Genomic DNA, 21,966 nt, shown 5'->3' on the forward strand with positions numbered 1-21,966 from the left:
ATAGGAATATAACTGCAAACAAAACCAAAACAAACATATATACTGTGAACGGACCGTGAGCACACAGTCCACGCGAGACTTCCCTCACTTCTGACACCACGTGCAAGTTCAGGGTGTTCCCTAAGCCACTATCAATTTTAATAATTCACTAGAAGAACTCACAGAACTCCTTGAAAGTTGTATACTCACAGTTATGGTATATTACAAGGAAAGGATACGGATCAAAATCAGCCAAGAGAAGAAGCACATACAGCAGAATCCAGAAAAAAGGCCTAAGTGTGGAGCTTCTGTTTTCCTCTCCCCGTGGAGTCAGGAACAGCAGTACTTCCCTAGTGTCAATGTGTGACAAAACGCATGGAGTATTGCCAACAAGGAACGAATCTTGGTGTCCAGTCTTTAATGGGGCTTCATCATGGTAGGAGTAGGGTAAGCATGGTTGACTGCTCATAAGAGTGATCTCAGTATCCAGCTCCTCAGAAGGTCAAGCTTATATGGAACGAATAACTCAAAGCCTCCACCCTAAATCATATTGTTACTGTCTGGCTGGTCCAAGGCCTCCAAACAAAGTCACTCCTATTAGGCGTAACATTCCAAGGGTTTAAAGATTACCTCCTCAGGAGGGCAAAGGCCAGCCCTCTCTTTGGATAGGATTAAGTTCTTCACTACATATATGTAATGTATATACATGTATATGTATATGTGTAGTATACATCTCAGGTAATGCTAAGTATTTTGACAGAAAATAGGCACCAGAGATAATAAAAATGAAAAGAAGAAAAATTAGAATACAGGGATAATGACAGAAGGAGTGCTTTTTCAAATATTTTAGTGAGGAAAGGCTTCACTGATTAAAGTAACATTTCATCAGAGACAGAAGTCCAAGATCAAGGTGCTGACTGATTTGGTTCCTGGTAAGAGCTCTCTTCTGGGCTTGTAGACAGCCTCTGTCCTCACATGGCCTTTCTTCAGAGGGAAGACAGAGCAAGCTCTGGTGTCTTTTCTTTTAAAACATTCAAACAATCCACACTATTTCCTTCTCATTTTTCCCTACCATCTCCAATATGACTACCCAGTCTTTCTTACTGAACAATTCACATACTTGTCATATCAGGCGTGCCCAATGGGTACACCTATTGGAATTATTCATTCCTATAATATTTGCCAGAACTCCCAAAATGTATAATCTGTCTGCTCTCTCTGCGTCTTTAACTCATATAACCAACTGCTTTCTAGACATCTCAATTTGTATGTTTTACAGGCACCTCAAACTCTACAAGTGTTAATTATACACATTAACTCAACTCTCCCCCAACCCCCCCAAAATCTTCCTCATCCTATGTTCCTCATATCTCAGGATATGGTACCTTTCCATTAGGTCATCTTTCAAATCTTAAACTTGGGAGCCATCTGACCCTTTCCTCTAATTCTCTACATCCAGTGAATCATTAAATCTTGACAATTATTTTTCCTAGTATCTCAATGCCAGTCCTTCCCATATTCTATCTTGCTCTGTCATCCCATTTTGTCTCCCCTACACCACAGCCTGTTAACTAGTCTCTCTACATCCACTCTTGCCTCCTCCATTCCTTTCTACTCAAAGCAGTCAAAGTAATCACTCCCCTACTTAAAATGTATTATTGTTCTTTCTGTGGCATGTAAGGTCTTTTATGGTCAGGCTCCTTTCTACCCCTTTGGCCTTCACCACTAGTCTCTTAAGTTTCAGTGTGGAATCTTCCCACTCTCCAACATTTTATCATCTTTCTTCACGCACATCATTCCCTCCACCTGTAATAATCTCTTCCCTCCCCATCAGTTTGGCTAAAGTCTACTTATCTCAGTCACTGCTTACCCTCTCATTCCTTAGAAAGAACTAACTGACTGACTCCAAAATTAAACTAAAATTAATTAAACTAACTGACTGACTCCAAAATTAAATTCTTTTTGCTGTAACATCTCATGGCTGTTGCGGAGGGGTACTTTTTCCTCTACCCTCCCATGTTTAGTTCTTGGAGACTTGCAGACTAAACTGACAAAAACAGATTAGCAAGCGATAAAACAGATATAATCACATATCTATGGGAGTTCACAGAAAAATGTGACTCAAGGCAGTGGTGAGAACTTGGGGCTTATATACCATCTTTTAGGGAAGGGAAGGAGGAGAACGGTATTTATGGGAAAACAAATGACTTTTAGGAAAGATAAATGAGCTCTTATGAGAATAGATGGAAAATATGTTGGTTTTGTTATAATGTCTTTTTAGGTGTGGTGCTGATTTGCAGTCTCCAATGACAAAAGTCAATCTTCCCTGGTTCCTCTCCCAAGGAAGGGATTTATGACAATAGAGTTCTGAGTTCTTTTGGGAGGCTCTGTTTTTAGGCAGATAAGAGATTTCAGGAACTCAAACGCCTCTGTTCAAAATAATTTTTCTGCCACAGAGATGCATTCTGGAACCCTTCATATGGCATTTTCCTTCCTTAACTCACAACACACCTTTCTTTACCTTTATCTTCTCCTCAAGACTGTAAGCAAATAAAAGCTGATGCCAGTCTTCTCTTGTTCAGTGAGTATTCCCAGCACCTTTAAATCAGTCACATGTGTAAATGAACTAGATATTCCCTGGTAAACTTGCAAGCCTATGTGGAGCAGCCACTTGATTATACAAGAATAGCCTGTGCTAATCAACAATAGACGTCTTCACGTGAACGTAGGGATCTTCAGCTGCCGTTTTATTTAAATTGCCTAAGTGCCCTGCACTGAATTTGGGTACACAGGCTCATCTTATGCCTTTGGATAAAGGTGGTAAACGATGATAACCTTTTAAAAGAGGCAGGGACATTTTTATACTTAATTATAGATTTGAAACAGATGCTAGGCTGTTTTCATGACATAACCACTTTAAAAAAAAAGAAAATAAAAGGAATTCATTTCATTGTTTTGAGGACTTTAGGAGACAAAGCATTCGATCCACAGGTTCTTTTACTATGCCAGTCGACGTTTACAGGGCCTACTGGGAAGCAAACTCCTGATTTTACGAAGAGAAATAAGAAAGTAAAACCCAAAACCCGTTTCCTCACATGCTGGGCGTCGGGAAAGAAAACCTGTGAGCCTCCTGCTGGCTCTGCCTCCAAAGGTACAAAGGTAAACAATTGAGGGCACATCAAAGATTTCACCTGATCCAACCCGGGGACCTCTAGGGCCGACGGCCCGTGACGTCACCGGAAACGGCTACTCGTGACGCTCAACGTCCCTCCCTCTTGCACTGGGCGCCGGAAGCAAAGCGGAAGTGGACGCGCACCCGCTTCCGGGCCCGGTCGCCATTTCCAGCGGTTGCAGGTTCTCACGAGTTTTGGCCTGCTGGGACAATGAGCTATGACTACCAGCAGAACTGGGGCCGCGATAGCGGGCCCCGCAGCTCCGGCGGGGGTTATGGAGGAAGCTATGGAGGGGGCCACGGAGGGAATCGAGGCTCTGGAGGTGGTGGCGGCGGCGGCGGCGGCGGCGGCGGCGGCGGAGGAGGGGGTGGTCGAGGCGGCCGAGGCCGACATCCTGGGCACCTGAAAGGCCGCGAAATCGGCTTGTGGTACGCGAAGAAACAAGGCCAGAAGAACAAGGAAGCGGAGAGGCAGGAGGTAATCTGAGACTCGGTAGTGGAGGGGGATGAAGCGGGACAGGTTTTCTTTTCCATCCTTTGACCCCTAACTTTTTCTTTCCTTTTCGGTTTTTTAACTGGTGCATGTGCTTTGTGAAGTGCAAGTGTTGAAGCTTCCAGTAGTCGATATTATAGCGGTGAACGTTAGCCATGCGCATCTGACCTGAAGCAGTTGGGATTTAGATGCGAGTGTATACTTTGCTTAAAAGACGTGAGAACTGGGGATAAAACAAATGTTAAATTCAGGGTCCATCCGAAATCAACTTTTGGGGGTGTCACTGTCATAGTATATCTGGCTACCCTTTCCCTTAGTATAATTAATGTCACTTTAAGTTCTTTGCCTAATGAGCTCTAAAATTATGGCTTTATACATTAGACACTGGTTTGCGCGGAACAAAAACTATCAAGCACTATTTTGAATGTAGGTCCTTCAGAAGAGTACTCCATCTTCCACTTAGTATTAAAATAGGCACAAACACAGGTTTTTTGTTTTTACGTTGGGCTATGGAGGTTTCTGCTGATTAGCAGCTCCTCTTTGAGAAGGAAACCTAGGATCCTCGAAGTGGAAGAAATTTCAAGAGATGATTTGGCTTAGTCCCTTGTCTTCAGGTTGGTAATTGTCCATTTGATTTGTATCCTGAAGACTTGTAGTAAAGGAAACAAAGTTCCCTGAGTGGCCTGTTCTAGTAATTATTATATATGTGATTAAACCGAAGTTTTCTTAATATAAGCTTTATAAAAGCTTTTTACTGACTTTAAAAGCATCTTTCATATTAGATACAGAGTGTAATTGAATCACCATTTAGGCTTCTGTTTTTAAATCATTCCATTTCTTTTCTTTTATCCATGTCATTTTTGTTGAATGGGGGGGGGCGTTATCTATTTATCTTCACAACTTATATTTTTCTTTAAAAATATATTTCTTCAATAACTAAAAATTAACTTGTTCATTGAGCAAACTTTTTTTTTTAAAGGGAGGCACATTAAGTCATCTTGAAATTGGAAGAATAATTGAGTGATTAGTACAGAGTAACTTCCTAAGAACTCTTTATCAAATTTTATTTACCCCTTTTTTCACACAAGGTTTTATGCATGTTGCTATGGGGGTCTGAAGAAGTATGATATTCAAGGAGCTTACAGTTTAGTTGGGAAAAGAACTAAACAGACGAAACGTTAAGTAAATCAGGACAAATTCTTCATTATTATTTCCATCTGAAGCCAGTTGTGCAGTGGGTCATTATGAATTAAACTCTTGATTTCCACCACCTCCCCAAACCGTCTGCATTTTAGTAAAAGTCACTACCATTTATTTACTTGCCAAGGCCAAAATGAGATTTATTTTTGATTCTTCTCTTTCATTTCAGCAAGTCTGTTTTCTCTTCCTTCTTAATATATCTCAAATCTAACCACTTATCTCCACAACAATTACCATGGATCCAGCCACTGTTTTGTTGTCTGTCCATGGCTCTTAACTGGTCTCCTATTTGTACTCCCCATTAAGTCTGTCTTTTGTAGAGCCTTATATCATCTCATTCTCTAGCTCACAATTTGAAAGCCAAGTCAGTTCTCAGTGAGTGAGTCTCAGTCTCATACGTTTCAGTGCATCCTAACATGTTTTCCAGGAATCTTGGCAATTTAGCTTCTACATATCAGGTTTCCCTCTATGTACTTACCTTTCTGAGCCTATGTTCCCAAGATGTAATTAAAGCTTTTATAATCATACTTTTATTTTTGCTTTTTTATTATAGTTCTCATATCATTCTCTAAAATGTATCTCTCCATTTTCTCTACTAAATATCATATTTCAGTAATTGGCTCATCCTACCTCTTTCTTTGATCACGTTCAGCCCTTTGTGATTGCTTCCCAGTCAGAATTTCTATAGCTTTTACTTTCGAGTAATACCTGTGTTTACAAAGTGACTGCATTCTAAGGATGCACGCTTATTCTTTCAACAGATATTTTTTAGGATCTAATATATTTGAAACAGTATCATAAGCACTGTATTAAGCTAGATATAGTCCCTACCTTACAGGAATTGTGGTGTGTTAGGCACTATAGAGCGGTTAGAATACAATGTTAAAGAATTATAATAAGGAGCATGTGGGCTTATCCCCTAACTCAAATTAGGAAGAGCCTAGAAGATTTCCCAGAAGAGGTAACCCTTAAGCTGAAACTTGAAAGATAGCAGAGTATGTCTGTGTTTGTGATTTGGGGGCTTGGAAAGAGATTTTTAGGCCGAGGCAGCAGCATGTGCCACAACCTAGAGGTCAGGAAGGCCATGTTCAAGGAACTGAGAAGGGGGGTAGAGCAGTGGCTTTTACACTTTTGACTGTTTCCTACAAAAAGGGATATATTTTAATTTGCAACCCAGTGCACACACGTGTGTAAGTGAACAAAAAGTTTCATAAAATACTGTTTAATTACCTGTACATTGCCCTGGGGCTTTTGTTCTTGTTGTTTGTACCTTTCTGCCCTTTTTTTAAATTAATACTGGTCATGAGCCTTTAATTTTACAGATCGCAGTATGAAAGCTCCTGGACTAGAAAATAAGCAGGGCTTTGAAATTCTTTCCCTTAAGAACTCTGGCAAGTCATTAAAGCGTTTCAAGCAAAACATGAAATGATTGGATTTGTGTTTAAATTCACCCTAGGTAGCAGCATAGAGAATGGATTCAAAAAGAGGCAATCCTGGGACCGGGAGACGGGTTAAGTAGTTCCTGCAGTAATTAAGGTGAGAAATGACAGCTTGAATTAGGACGTTGCTAGTGGAGATGGAGGGAAGCAGACAGCTTAAAGTGATTTAGGAGGTAGACTCAAAATGATTTTATCTGGAGGTAAGGGGAAGGCAGGTGTGAATGGATGACACTAATGACTAAAGAACTAGCTTGATGGAGGAGGACGATGGACTCAGCTTAAGCACGCTGAGTGTGATATTATAGGGCATACAAGTGGTGATTTCAAGGAAGTAAAAGGCTGTGTGGACCTGATGCCTAGAGAAATCTAGACTGCAGGTGAACATTTGACAGTTTGTGGGCCTATGGATAGTAGTTGTAATATAGAAGTGAATGAGAAGAGGAGTGGGTGCAGGCCTGAACTCTGTAGACCATTGCTTCTCAAACCTGAATCACCTGGCATCTTGTAGCAATGTAGAACTGGGGTGGGTCCAGAGATTCAGCTTTTCTCACAGGGTCCCAGATGATGTCAGTACTGCTGGTCTGCAGAGCACTCAGGCTGTACAATGTAGAACAAGAAAATTTAAGGTATGGGCTGAGCAAGAGAAGCTTGAAAGAATCTAGGAAGGAACAGCCAGAGAGAAAAATAAGGAGATGGATGTTGTTTTGGAATCCAGGAGTATTGTTTAGGGAGAAAAGAGTATATGAAAAAAAGAAAGTAATCAATAGTGGCAAACACTGTACTGATGTCAAGTGAGGTAAGAGTTCAGAGTGTGTTGGATTTAGCAACAGGGTAATTGGTAACCTTGATGAGAGAGAGCCCTTTTTGTGGAGTGATGGAAGTAAAAACCAGATTGCACTGGAGTGGCTAGAGAAGGAGAGAGGAAGAAATGGGGGTACCTCCAGGCAGTTCTCCTGTGAGAAGGAGGAGGAAAAGTAGGGGTGGGAGAATTCAGGACAGGATTTTTGTTTTTATTGTTTTAAAAGTGAAGAGATTTGACTGTTCAAGTTCATGTACTGATGGTAAGGAGCCAGTGGAGAGGAAAAGTAAATATATCAGAGAAGACTAAATTATCATGCAGTAGTAGTAGACAGCCCCCAGATCTTAATGGCTGATAACAACAAAGGTTTGTTTTCTACTCACATTACTTGACTGTTGGAGTTCGCTAGTGTTCTCACGAGAATGAGGTCCACATAGCCTCCCACCCATCTGGAGCATAACTGTTTTTGGTGGCAGCAGGGAGGGATACAGTAAATCGCCCCTGATTCCTGGAAATTCCCATTCACATGGCCATGGGAAATGCAGTTCTGCCTTATATCTGTAAAGAAGCAAACCAGAATATCGATATACAGCCTAAAGACTACTAGAGAGAAAGAGATCTAGGAAAGGAAGATAAATCTTAATCGGAGATACCCCTGAGGAGGTGGAAGGAAGGCTGCAGGGCTTAAGTGGAGAGATTAACTTTAACTAGGAAAATGTATTCCTCTTCCATTTTAACAGGGAAGAAAAGACCAAAGGATTGGTTCTGATACAGGTGGGTTTGGGTTTGGTGGCAAGCGATTGAGGACTTTTCCTTTGGGTTTTGTTTTCTGTATGAAATATTGTGTGTAAAATGTCGAGGGTGAACAGGAAAGCGGTATGGGTGTGTTACAGAGAATGGAGAAAGTTTGAAGCAGTTACAGATAATTAGAAGCTGATGAGAAAGACAATTTGCTGGATATAATTGAGGGTCTCCTTTGCTAGGAATTTCCAGTTAGAAGCAGAAAGAATATTTGAAGATGTCCAAAAGGGGGGGAAATAATAAAAATATCAAATGCCTTGATAAAATAAAAGAGTCATGAACCATAAAATGTGTGTCTGAGATTCTGAGATTCTTCAGGCAGGGGGTGAGGTAAAGGATGATGGAACTGGAAGAAGGTTAGGAGGGAGATAACCTACAGAGAATCAGGCTAGATCCAGGTTTGGAATTTCAGCATTCCTAAATTCACTGCCCACAGCCTCTGGGGCTCATTGTGCAGAGAACCACGTTGAAAATAATTTTTTTTTAAAAAGTGTATATTATGTTTTTATTAAAAAGTATAAAATTTTCAGGGGCTATTTCATTTTTCAGTCATCCCACCTTTTTCTGGATATCTAAAATTCATTTAACAAGGTGAGGAGGAGACCTTTGTTCTGCTAGTAGAGGTAAAAGCTTCAAAATGTGAAGTTCTCTTTGGTTGAAGAAATGCGTTAGCGTGAATGAGTTTCATTGGGAAAGGAATCAGTCTTAAATTACTTAATCTTTGCCATTTTGAAAGTGAATGAAACTATGGCTATGAACCCTTGAGGTGTTTGGAAAGGGTGTAAAAATTAAGGAACCTGTGCTTAAGGATGACTTTATGTCCTGGGGCTTCCTTTTCAGAGGAGGCTTTAATCAAAGTATTGCTGAGGATTCTTAAATTTCCGAGGGCCAAGAAAAAACATAGTGTAAGTACACAGAGCAGTAAATGTTAATATGTACTGAAGACGTACAGAATTTAAAGCATAGGGCAAAAGTGTTCTGATAATGATCCTCTGTGTTGGGGGTCCCCAAGACCACCCTCAGGTTCTGAAATTCACTGGAAGGAGTCACAAATCTCTGAAAAGCTGGTGTACTCACAGTAGCTGTTCTTAACAGCAAATTATTACAGATTAAAATTGGCAGAGGTAAAGGTGCATAGGGTAGAGTCCAGGAGAAACCAGGTGCAAGCTTCCAGTCCTAGTATAGAGGGCATATTCTATACTACGGAGAAAAGATACATTAGTCTAATTTATTAACCATTTTAAAAAAGATTTCTATGTAGTACAATTATTAAAAGCAAAAAAAATTTGGACTTTATTTTTTGAATTTTTGAGATTTATTTTTTATACAGCAGATTCTTATTAGTTATCTATTTTATACATATTAGTGTATATATGTCAATCCCAATCTCCCAATTAATTCCACCACCACCACCACCCTGCCACTTTCCCCCCTTGGTGTCCATGCGTTTCTTCTCTACATCTGTGTCTCTATTTCTGCCCTGCAAACTGGTTCATCTGTACCGTTTTTCTAGGTTCCACATATATGCGTTCATATACGATAATTTGGTTTTCTCTTTCTTTTTTTTTTTTAACATCTTTATTGGAGTATAATTGCTTTACAATGGTGTGTTAGTTTCTGCTTTATAACATAGTGAATCAGCTATACATTTACATATATCCCCATATCTCCTCCCTCTGGCGTCTCCCTCCCACCCTCCCTATCCCACCCTTCTAGGTGGTCACAAAGCACCCAGCTGATCTCCCTGTGCTAAGCGGCTGCTTCCCACTAGCAGTCTATTTCACATTAGGTAGTATATATAAGTCCATGCCACCCTCTCACTTCATCCCAACTTACCCTTCCCCCTCCCCATGTCCTCAAGTCCATTCTCTACGTCTGCGTCTTTATTCCTGTCCTGCCCCTAGGTTCTTCAGAACAATTTTTTTTTCTTTAGATTCCGTATATATGTGTTAGCATATGGTATTTATTTTTCTTTTTCTGACTTACTTCACTCTGTATGACAGACTCTAGGTCCATCCACCTCACTACAAATAACTCAATTTTGTTTCTTTTTATGGCTGAGTAATATGCCATCATATATAGGTGCCACATCTTCTTTATCCATTCATCTGTCTGTGGACATTTAGATTGCTTCCATGTCTTGGCTATTGTAAACAGAGCTGCAATGAACATTGTGGTATATGACTCTTTTTGAATTATGGTTTTCTCAGGGTATATGCCCAGTAGTGGGATTGCTGGGTCATGTGGTAGTTCTATTTTTAGTTTTTTAAGGAACCTCCATACTGTTCTCCATAGTGGCTGTATCAATGTGCATTCCCACCAACAGTGCAAGAGGGTTCCCTTTTCTCCACACCCTCTCCAGCATTGTTTGTAGATTTTTTGATGATGGCCATTCTGACCGGTGTGAGGGGATATCTCATTGTACTTTTGATTTGCATTTCTCTAATGATTAATGATGTTGAGCATTCTTTCATGTGTTTGTTGGCAAGCTGTGTATCTTCTTTGGAGAAATGTCTATTTAGGTCTGCCCATTTTTGGATTGGGTTGTTTGTTTTTTTGATACTGAGCTGCATGAGCTGCTTGTAAATTTTGGAGATTAATCCTTTGGCAGTTGTTTCATTTGCAAACATTTTCTCCCATTCTGAGGGTTGTCTTTTCATCTTCTTTATGGTTTCCTTTGCTGTGCAAAAACTTTTAAGTTTCATTAGGTCCCATTTGTTTATTTTTGTTTTTATTTCCAGTTTTCCAGGAGGTGGGTCAGAAAGGATCTTGCTGTGATTTATGTCATAGAGTGTTCTTCCTATGTTTTCCTCTAAAGTTTTATAGTGTCTGGCCTTACATTTAGGTCTTTAATCCATTTTGAGTTTATTTTTGTGTATGGTGTTAGGGAGTGTTCTAATTTCATTCTTTTACATGTAGCTGTCCAGTTTTCCCAGCACCACTTATTGAAGAGACTGTCTTTTCTCCATTGTATATGCTTCCCTCCTTTATCAAAAATAAGGTGACCATATGTGTGTGGGTTTATCTCTGGGCTTTCTGTCCTGTTCCATTGATCTGTATTTCTGTCTTTGTGCCAGTACCATACTATCTTGATTACTGTAGCTTTGTAGTATAGTCTGAAGTCAGGGAGCCTGATTCCTCCAGCTCTGTTTTTCTTTCTCAAGATTGCTTTGGCTATTTGGGGTCTTTTGTGTTTCCATACAAATTGTGAAATGTTTTGTTCTAGTTCTGTGAAAAATGCCATTGGTAGTTTGATAGGGATTGCATTGAATCTGTAGATTGCTTTGGGTAGTATAGTCACTTTCACAGTGTTGATTCTTCCAGTCCAAGAACATGGTATATCTCTCCATCTGTTTGTATCATCTTTAATTTCTTTCATCAGTGTCTTATAGTTTTCTTCATATAGGTCTTTTGTCTCCTTTGGTAGGTTTATTCCTAGGTATTTTATTCTTTTTGTTGCAGTGGTAAATAGGAGTGTTCCCTTAATTTCACTTTCAGATTTTTCATCATTAGTGTATAGGAATGCAAGAGATTTCTGTGCATTAATTTTGTATCCTGCTGCTTTACCAAATTCATTGATTAGCTCTAGTACTTTTCTGGTAGCATCTTCAGTGTTCTCTATGTATAGTATCATGTCATCTGCAAACAGTGACAGCTTTACTTTTTCTTTTCCGATTTGGATTCCTTTTATTTCTTTTTCTTCGCTGATTGCTGTGGCTAAAACTTCCAAAACTATGTTGAATAATAGTGGTGAGAGTGGGCAACCTGGTCTTGTTCCTGTTCTTAGTGGAAATGGTTTCACTTTTTCACCATTGAGGACGATGTTGGCTGTGGGTTTGTCATATATGGCCTTTATTATGTTGAGGTAAGTTCCCTGTGTGCCTACTTTCTGGAGGGTTTTTATCATAAATGGGTGTTGAATTTTGTCAAAAGCTTTTTCTGCATCTATTGAGATGATCATATGCTTTTTATTCTTCAGTTTGTTAATATGGTGTATCACATTGATGGATTTGTGTATATTGAAGAATCCTTGCATTCCTGGGATAAACCCCACTTGATCATGGTGTATGATCCTTTTAATGTGCTGTTGGATTCTGTTTGCTAGTATTTTGTTGAGGATTTTTGCATCTATATTCATCAGTGATATTGGCCTGTAGTTTTCTTTCTTTGTGGTTTCTTTGTCTGGTTTTGGTATCAGGGTGATGGTGGCCTTGTAGAATGAGTTTGGGAGTGTTCCTCCCTCTGCTGTAGTTTGGAAGAGTTTTAGAAGGATAGGTGTTAGCTCTTGTCTAAATGTTTGATAGAATTCGCTTGTGAAGCCATTGGGTCCTGGGCTTTTGTTTGTTGGAAGATTTTTAATCACAGTCTCAATTTCAGTGCTTGTGATTGGTCTGTTCATATTTTCTATTTCTTCCTGGTTCAGTCTCAGAAGGTTGTGATTTTCTAAGAATGTGTCCATTTCTTCTAGGTTGTCCGTTTTATTGGGATATAGTTGCTTGTAGTAATCTCTTATGATCCTTTGGATTTCTGCAGTGTCAGTTGTTACTTCTCCTTTTTCATTTCTAATTCTATTGATTTGAGTCTTCTCCCTTTTTTTCTTGATGAGTCTGGTTAATGGTTTATCAGTTGTGTTTATCTTCTCAAAGAACCAGCTTTTAGTTTTATTGATCCTTGCTATTGTTTCCTTCATTTCTTTTTCATTTATTTCTGATCTATATGATTTCTTTCCTTCTGCTAACTTTGGGGTTTTTTTGTTCTTTTTTCTCTAATTGCTTTAGGTGTAAGGTTAGGTAGTTTATTTGAGGTGTTTCTTGTTTCTTAAGGTAGGATTATATTGCTGTAAACTTCCCTCTTAGAACTGCTTTTGCTGCATCCCATAGGTTTTGGGTCGTTGTGTTTTCATTGTCATTTGTTTCTAGGTATTTTTTGATTTCTTCCTTGATTTCTTCAGTGATCTCTTGGTTGTTAAGTAGTGTATTGTTTAGTCTCCATGTGTTTGTATTTTTTACAGATTTTCTCCTGTAATTGATATCTAGTCTCATAGCATTGTGGTCAGAAAAGATACTTGATATGATTTCAGTTTTCTAAATTTACTGAGGCTTGATTTGTGACACAAGCTTATGGTCTATCCTAGAGAATGTTCCATGAGCACTTGAGAAGAAAGTGTATTCTGTTGTTTTTGGATGGAATGTCCTATAAATATCAGTTAAGTCCATCTTGTTTAATGTGTCATTAAAGCTTGTGTTTCCTTATTTATTTTCATTTTGGATAATCTGTCCATTGGTGAATGTGGGGTGTTAAAGTCCCCTTCTATGATTGTGTTACTGTTGATTTCCCCTTTTATGGCTGTTAGCATTTGCCTTATGTATTCAGGTGCTCCTGTGTTGGGTGCATAAATATTTACAATTGTTATATCTTCTTCTTGGATTGATCTCTTGATCATTATGTAGGTCCTTCTTTGTCTCTTGTAATAGCTTTTGTTTTAAAGTCTATTTTGTCTGATATGAGAAATGCTACTACAGCTTTCTTTTGATTTCCATTTGCATGGAAAATGTTTTTCCATCCCCTCACTTTCAGTCTGTATGTGTCCCTAGGTCTGAAGTGGGTCTCTTGTAGACAGCATATATACGGGTCTTGTTTTTGTATCCATTCAGCCAGTCTGTGTCTTTTGGTTGGACATTTAATCCATTTACATTTCAGTTAGTTATTGATATGTTTGTTCCTATTACCATTTTTTAAAATTGTTTTGGGTTTGTTATTGTAGGTCTTTTCCTTCTCTTGTGTTTCCCACTTAGAGAAGTTCCTTTAGCATTTGTTGTAAAGCTGGTTTGGTGTCGCTGAATTCTCTTAGCTTTTGCTTGTCTGTAAAGGTTTTAATTTCTCCATCAAATCTGAATGAGATCCTTGCTGGGTAGAGTCATCTTGGTTGTAGGTTTTTCCCTTTCATCACTTTAAATATGTCCTGCCACTCCCTTCTGGCCTGCAGAGTTTCTGCTGAAAGATCAGCTGTTAACCTTATGGGGATTCCCTTGTATGTTATTTGTTGCTTTTCTCTTGCTGCTTTTAATTTTTTTTCTTTGAATTTAATTTTTGATAGTTTGATTAATATGTGTCTTGGCGTGTTTCTCCTTGGATTTATCCTGTATGGGACTCCCTGCGCTTCCTGGACTTGATTGACTATTTCCTTTCCCGTATTAGGGAAGTTTTCAACTATAATCTCTTCAAATATTTTCTCAGTCCCTTTCTTTTTCTCTTCTTCTTTTGGGACCCCTATAATTCGAATGTTGGTGAGTTTAGTGTTCTCCCAGAGGTCTCTGAGACTGTCCTCAATTCTTTTCATTCTTTTTTCTGCTCTGCAGTAGTTATTTCCACCATTTTATCTTCCAGGTCACTTATCCATTTTTCTGCCTCAGTTATTCTGCTATTGATTCCTTCTAGAGAATTTTTAATTTCATTTATTGTGTTGTTCATCATTGTTTGTTTGCTTTTTACTTCTTCTGGGTCCTTGTTAAAAGTTTTTTGTATTTTCTCCGTTCTATTTCCAAGTTTTTGGATTGTCTTTATTCTCATTACTCTGAACTCTTTTTCAGGTAGAGTATTTCCTCTTCATTTGTTTGTTCTGGTGGGTTTTTACCTTGCTCCTTCATCTGCTGTGTGTTTCTGTGTCTTCTCGTTTTGCTTAACTTACTGTGTTTGGGGTCTCCTTTTCGCAGGCTGCATGTTCATAGTTCCTGTTGTTTTTGGTGTGTGTCCCCAGTGGCTAAGGTTGGTTCAGTGCATTGTGTAGGCTTCCTGGTGGAGGTGCCTAGTGCCTGTGTTCTGGTGAATGGGGCTGGATCTTGTCTTTCTGGTGGCAGGTCCGTGTCCAGTGGTGTGTTTTGGGGTGTCTGTGACCTTATTATGATTTTAGGCAGCGTTTCTGCTAATGGGTGGGGTTGTGTTCCTGTCTTGCTAGTTGTTGGCATAGGGTGTCCAGCACTGTAGCTTGCTGGTCGTTGAGTAGAGCTGGTTCTTAGAGTTGAGACAGAGATCTCTGGGAGAGCTTTTGCTGTTTGATATTACGTGGAGCTGGGAGGTCTCTAGTGGACCAGTGTCTTGAACTCGGCTCTCCCACCTCAGAGGCACAGGCCTGACACCCAGCCAGAGCACCAAAACCCTGTCAGCCACATGGGTGTTGAAAAAAAGTCCTTTTGTATCATATTGATCTGTTTTTCTCTTTCTGACTTACAATTTTGGACATTTTTGTCTGTCAGTAAATAGGTTTTGCTGCAGTTTGTAATTTCCTAATGCTCTCTTATCAACTAGAGTTTTGCTGTATTGGAGCTTTTAAGTGTATGAGCATAATGATGCTTTTAGTAAATCCTTTAATAATTTATCAGCAGAAGTCTTCTGGAATTCCCCAGAGATGTCAGTGTATTATTTTTGTGTGTGTTTTACTTGTTTAAAGAGAAAAATGGTTTAACACAAAAGTCATATATGCTCATTCGAAAAGCTAGATTCATCCATTCATTTGATAGACTTCTCTGGGGTATGTACTATGTGCCAGAATTATATCTGGAAGAAATACTGCAAAAGGCATAGAATATGAAAAGTGAATAACCTTTTTAAAAATTAATATTGGTGAAAGCAAGATCCCATTGCACATGTTTTCTGCATCTGGCTTTTTTCATTCAATAACTTGGCCATCTTTCCTGTCTGCACACCTGGGGGAAAAAAATCTATGCACTCTTCTTTTTTACCTACTGTGTTTACTTATTATTCAGCTAATCATAATTTGCAATTATAAAAGGGCAGTCTTTAAAAGTTCTTGTTCTTACTGTGTACAGTGTAACTCATATTTTCTCTTCCGTGTAGTCTATACTAAGAAAACAATCTAACTCATATTTTCTCTGGTGTCTCTTTAATTAAATCTCATTCTCTGAGGTAACTGCATCGTTTGGAATATTATTTTCGTGAGCACTGATCATTTTATTTATTCCCTCTGAGCTGAGCCTTCTTACTTCCCAATTTACTCCTCCTCATAATGTAAGACATTTAAATGCTCTTAAAATGCTCATTGCAACCAAAACAGTACTTGCAGTTTTTAACTTTTGTTTTTACTAGAACATTTGGGTTTTAATAAATTTAATTGTATATTTTAAAATTTAAGATAAGGAAAAAATTGTAACAATTAGTATTATGCAAAGGTAGGAAGTAAGGGAACCAGAGTTTTAATAAGTGACATAAATATGATTTCTTTGCTGGTAATAGTAAAGCTAATTTTATAGACATATAGTAGAAAAGGGTCTAGAGAGCAAGTGTGGGGCGACTTTAACTTTCTTTTATATATGTTTGTTGAACACGTTACTTTGCCTTTATTTTTTTAGTTGTCAAATAATTTTGCACATGCTTTCTCACGTTGATAAGGATGCTTTTTCCTTTGCACAAAATAGAGAGCTGTGGTACATATGGATGAACGTCGAGAAGAACAAATTGTGCAGCTGCTACATTCTGTGCAAGCTAAGAATGATAAAGATTCGGAAGCACAAATATCCTGGTTTGCTCCTGAAGATCACGGGTAAAACAAAAAGTATTCTTTTAAAAATGAACAAAGAGTGACACTTCTTTCAGAGCACTGGCCAGAAAAAAAAGATATTAAAAATAACGTCTTTAGACTCTTCTATAAGTGAAATTTAGCCTCAAAGTAATCTTTTTTCTTATGTAGATTGAGCAAATTTGGTGAAAGATTTAAAAATTTAGGTGGCATATTTATTCCCACAGGAGATCTAAATGGTAGGAATTGTCTATATAGGATGTTGGTGAAGTTATTAGTTATTTCTACCTACCCATCATCTTTGTATTTCCGGAATTTTCTTGTGGAGGAGATCTGTAAGAAGTTAAATTGCTGCTGTTTTAGGAAAATCATAGGAACTGTATCATCAGGGGCAAATTAGAAGTAGTTTCTCTGGGGTCGTGTAATGTAGCGTCCCATTTATAGCTCAGAAAGGGTGGCAGGAAAATGAAGTTGTGAAATAAAACATGGCTTAGAAAACTAGATAAAGAGAAACACTGTGAGTCTTTGCAATGGAGGAATGACTATTGGGTGGATTTTTATTTTTTTAACTACCACAAGGAATAACCTATCTGGCAGTGTCTTATTTGTAGGGCGGAAAAAAATTGAGTTCATTATAAGAATCTAAGTATTTTCCAATTGCTCTACTAAGAGAAAAGAATAAAGGCTTTTGATTTTGATGACTTTGAAATCATTAAACAACATATATTATTTTGTTTCAGGGCTTGAGTGGCTCTTCATTCAATCTTTATCATTTTTTTATTTTGTCAAAATAGATATGGGACTGAAGCTCCTGCTGAGAACAAACCAAACTCAGTAAAGAAAGTTGAGGATCAGGAAAAAAAATTGATAAATCAAGAAAAGAGGCCATTTAGAATCAGGGACAAATATATTGACCGCGATTCTGAATATCTCTTGCAAGAAAATGAACCAGATGTAACTTTAGACCAACAATTATTGGAAGATTTACAAAAGAAAAAAACTGACCTTCGGTATATTGAAATGCAGGTAATGGAAAGCAAGATGGGGAAAAAATTTTTACTTGTCATGTCTTCTGACACTTGATAAAAATGTATTTATGGTTAGAGGTAGCTGCCTGATATAAATCAGTGAGATTGCTCAACAAGCCATCCTCTGGGAATTTTTTTTCCCCTTATAGTACAGAAAAGTAGTGGGAATGGAATTACACATAAGTAGCCTGTCTCATCTACAATAGTTTATATGTATGGTGAAGGGAAGAAATATCTGAGAAATGGTAGTGCAAGTGAAAAAAAAATCACTCTTAAGTTTAACATTTCTAGGCCATTTTAGTGAGATGTCATAAGAGACAAGAGTGGTTAGAATTGTAAAGTTTTTTGTTTTAGAACATCTAATCCAACTCTTTCGTTTTACAGATGTTAAAATTCCTCAAAAGTTATATGATGTGCTTACGTTCACCAACACTTTAAAGACAGAGGTGTCTTTAAATTTTGAAATTCTCCTGAGTTTTTCCAGTATTTTCTTTTCCTGCTAGGCAAGATATTTTAAGGTCCCTTCCTGATAAAACATAAAATTGAATTCTTTATGGATATTCTAGAAAGAGATGTAATAAAATGTTCACTTTTTTTTTTTAAGAGAAAATACTGAGGGAATTCTGAGGGCTATGTCTTTAATATGCAAATATGTACTGCCATTTTTGAGAAAGGCAGATTATCACATCTCCTGTAGGAAAGAAAGGATCTATTGACTGTCACTGAAGGTTGGATATCCTCATTAGAACAGATCAGCTGAGGTTATCCAGGACCAAATTGTGTAGCTCTTTGATGCCTTTTGAGTGAAAATATGATTTGGGGACAGGAGATTTCAAGATGTATTAATTCAGAATATTTTAGTTGTCTTATAGCCTTGGGAGCAAGAAGAGTTAGCTACTATCTCTGTTTGCTTTGTATGGAGGACAGAACTCAAATATTATTGAAGATGAGTAATTGATCTAGTTCAGAGAAAGAAGAAATGTGCAAAACAAAAACAGTTGGTGGTCTTCCTTTTGGTCAGGCACTGTTGTGAAAGCTTCACATGTACTACATCATTTGAACCTCTCAACAGCCCTGTACAAGAGAATACGCATGGCTGTTACAGAGGAGGAAAAAGAATCTTAGGTTAAGTGACCTATCTATGGTTGCACAGCTCGTAACAAAACGAAGTCTAAAATTTAGGTGTGTTTAAGAGCTCAACTTTTTAATCCTTGGTAATATGCCGTATTTTTCTTTCAGTTATAAATTTTTTTTAAACATTATTTTTCCACTTGCTAGATGCCTGTCATTCTGCTGTGTTTTCCAAAGACTGAATAAGACATGCCCTGTCCTCAGACAGCTTATAATCTCATTGCTAAATTCATTAGTTCCTTTTTATAGAAATTCTTTTTTTTTTAAGTCTTGACACCTCACATAAGCTGTGAGGTAATAAAAAATACTTTTGCACTCTTAGCATATATATCTATGATATATTCTATTTACCAGGATTATAATTTGGTTACATTTCTTTTGTAAAAAAATAAACTTTTTTTTTTTAATTTCAGCATTTCAGGGAAAAGCTGCCTTCATATGGAATGCAAAAGGTAAAATGAATGTACACTATTTAATTTGATTTGCAAAATGTTTAAATACATTTTTTTTAAAGCTCTATATCAAGAAGAAATATAAATTTATGAACCTTTCCCTAAAGGATATTCTTGGAAGATCATTTTATTCCTTTGAATTGTTGAAGGACTTTAAAAAAAAAACACCCAGTTCTGAACCAATTTTCCTGAAGTTTTCTCATATTTATATGTCCATGAGTTTAAAAACAGAATTTTTCACTTGTAAGTTGCTTAGGATAAATAACCCTTGCTCTTAATTTGAGATCAAATATTTTCATTAAAATTGGAGCACTGTTGAAAATACAGTGCTTTATTTAACTTATTATGTTTCCTCATCCAATCACCCTATGTAGAATAATATAGTCTCCCATCCTTCTCTGACTTCTCAACCTTCCTTTATTTTTCTTTCCTTTTTATAGCACTTACTACCACCTGACATGTGTGTCTTCCCCTCCTAGCAGTGTAAGTTCTTGAGGACAGAGTCTGTTTTGTTCACTATGTACCTCTTGACTCAGAACAGTGCCTAACATTCTGTAGACCCCCAGTAAATATTTGTTGAATGAATGAGTCACATTCTACTTCTCAGTACTTGCCAGCTGTAATTTCAGTGTTCAAACTTGGAACTTGTTCTGATATATATGAGGTGGTAGAATAGATAAGAAATTTTTAAATGGTGGGTTTTCATGTTAGATTGTTTCATAGATAAAGATACCTCATGACACCCCTTTGAAGTAGTGGGATGGTTCTGTTAGTACGGTGAATATTACTTTAAAAATATTCGTGTTTATCTAAACCTTCTAAGAAAGAAGATCTTTCCCAAGTAGGCAGTTTTCCAGATATCTGAATTTTAGTCATTTGATTTAGGTATTTAAAACTTGTCTTTATTTTAATTATTTGAAAGAGAATCGTCTTAAATTATACTCTTCCTTGTTCTTGAAAACAGTATACAAAACTTGTCCTGCAGACAAAGCCAGATTTATGATTTATGATATAAATCCTTAATGTTCCTCGTAGTTTTTTAGATATCAGGGGATCTGCCTTGTACTCAGTAGCCCCACATGTCACCATTCTTTTTAATTTATGTTAATTCTTATGTATGGATTTATAAGCTGTCTCTTCTTGTTCTTGTCAGTGTGTTTTTCATTAACAGAGCCATGGCTCTGTTCTTTTTATAATTTGGTGCTTCTTATCTCTTGAAAACTGGTAGATCCAGATATCCAAACTGCCACCATTGCATATAACAGAATTTTTAAAGTATTAATATGCTTGTTAAAAACAATTACCTTCAGTTTGGTAGGATTTTGGTAACTATCTTTTCAGACTTAGTCAACATGTGATGTCCTTCACTTATTTTCCCTTTTGAAATAGGAATTGGTAAATATGATCGATAACCATCAGGTAACAGTAGTAAGTGGTGAAACTGGTTGTGGAAAAACCACTCAAGTTACTCAGTTCATTTTGGATAACTACATTGAAAGAGGAAAAGGATCTGCATGCAGGATAGTTTGTACTCAGCCAAGAAGAATTAGTGCCATTTCAGTAAGTAATCTCTCACTTTTTAAAATTCCCCACTTTGTTTTCCATTCTCCCATGTAGTCCTGCTAGAACTTACTGATTTTGAAGGTTAGGGTGATTTTTTATTAGGTTTAAGATATGTTGCTATAAAAGCAAAATTTGGTTAACAAGTATTTGGTAGTAAAGCCCCCAAAATTGACCTCTCTCTGTTACTGATAATAGATGTTTAGGAGTTCAAGATAAATTAAAAATCCAGACAATTTTCAGTATAAAACTAAAAGAACAAAAAATTGATAATGTTTATAGAATTAATTAGGAGCTTCAAATAATCTGCATCATTAGATGCTTTACATTTTACTCCTTGATTCATTCAATACTGTTTTCGGCTCTCTTTTTTTCCGTATATAAGTACACTGAGTGGTGGTAGCTGTATTTCTGACTTTTTAATGCAATTCAGTAAGAGGGAATTTATCATAAAAAAATAAGGCATTGTTTCAGGTTTATCATGAAGCAGGTGTAAGTACATGTTTATCACAAATAACATTTTTTTTTGTGTTTAGTTAGGTGACCTAGTTAAATATATGAGTTATATGTTCTTTAAAAATGTTTGGGGTTTCTTACAACATTCAGTGTGTATAGTACATTTATTTCAGTGTTATGTAATTCTGTGTGTAAATTTAAATTATGAAGATTTATGGTTGTATTTGGTTTTATGATAGTACTATTTATTACATCTCTAAGTCATTTAATACAGAATCTGGTCAGGAACTGCATTACCAATTACAGCAGTGTTTTGTAGGAGCTACTATATACGTTTTAAACTGTGGTTTCTAAGAGATACTATTTTTAAAAAAGTAAAGCAGCAGTCTTTATGGGAGGACGATATTCCTAGAAATGGCATAGGTTCATAGAATGGTGAAAAATAAGCCATTTTTGTCATAACACTGTTATATAGCCTGACTTAAGTTAAAAATCTAATCTTATCGTTTTCACTAGTATATGACTGTATATATGGACAGTAAGGAGAAATGCAAATTAGGTTATTTATTTGCTTATTTTTCCAAGATCTGTTGATATTTGAATGGGCAGTTTAATCAATAGTAAAAAGTGAAGTAATGGTCCAAGTCAGTTTATATGGGATAGAATGATTGAAAACTTTTCCTTCTGAAGTATTATTTCTTAAAAACTAATCATGTCATTTTCTATTTCTAACATCATAAATCACTGTTCTGTCACTAGATGACTGTTGGTTACTTTTAGTTATACAAATCAGTGTTGGATTATAAGATTTCATCTGTCTAGAGCTTATCTTTGGCAGCCATAACTTTAAGAACATAACCAAGAACTAGAAATTAAGCCTACCAATCTCTACGAAAAAGAAACAAATGAAAAAAAGTATCAAC

General features: G+C 37.2%; 1 protein-coding gene across 2 annotated transcripts in view; it reads left to right on the forward strand.

The window, feature by feature from the left end:
- The first annotated feature begins 3,296 nt into the window (after positions 1-3,296).
- The window catches only part of DHX36 (DEAH-box helicase 36), a 50,960-nt gene continuing 32,290 nt past the window's right edge, over positions 3,297-21,966 (forward strand). The window contains exons 1-6 of one of the 2 annotated variants that reach the window (XM_059920082.1): positions 3,569-3,629; positions 6,301-6,380; positions 16,316-16,440; positions 17,211-17,442; positions 18,989-19,027; positions 20,417-20,587. In XM_059920082.1, the coding sequence (XP_059776065.1) occupies positions 16,331-16,440; positions 17,211-17,442; positions 18,989-19,027; positions 20,417-20,587 (552 nt within the window). In that variant the 5' untranslated portion in view covers positions 3,569-3,629; positions 6,301-6,380; positions 16,316-16,330. Of the gene's footprint in view, positions 3,630-6,300; positions 6,381-16,315; positions 16,441-17,210; positions 17,443-18,988; positions 19,028-20,416; positions 20,588-21,966 lie in introns of both variants that reach the window. The other variant, XM_059920081.1, reaches the window with a different exon arrangement.

The sequence above is a fragment of the Balaenoptera ricei genome, chromosome 4 (assembly GCF_028023285.1).
Source record: "Balaenoptera ricei isolate mBalRic1 chromosome 4, mBalRic1.hap2, whole genome shotgun sequence".
NCBI classification, from domain to species: domain Eukaryota; kingdom Metazoa; phylum Chordata; class Mammalia; order Artiodactyla; family Balaenopteridae; genus Balaenoptera; species Balaenoptera ricei.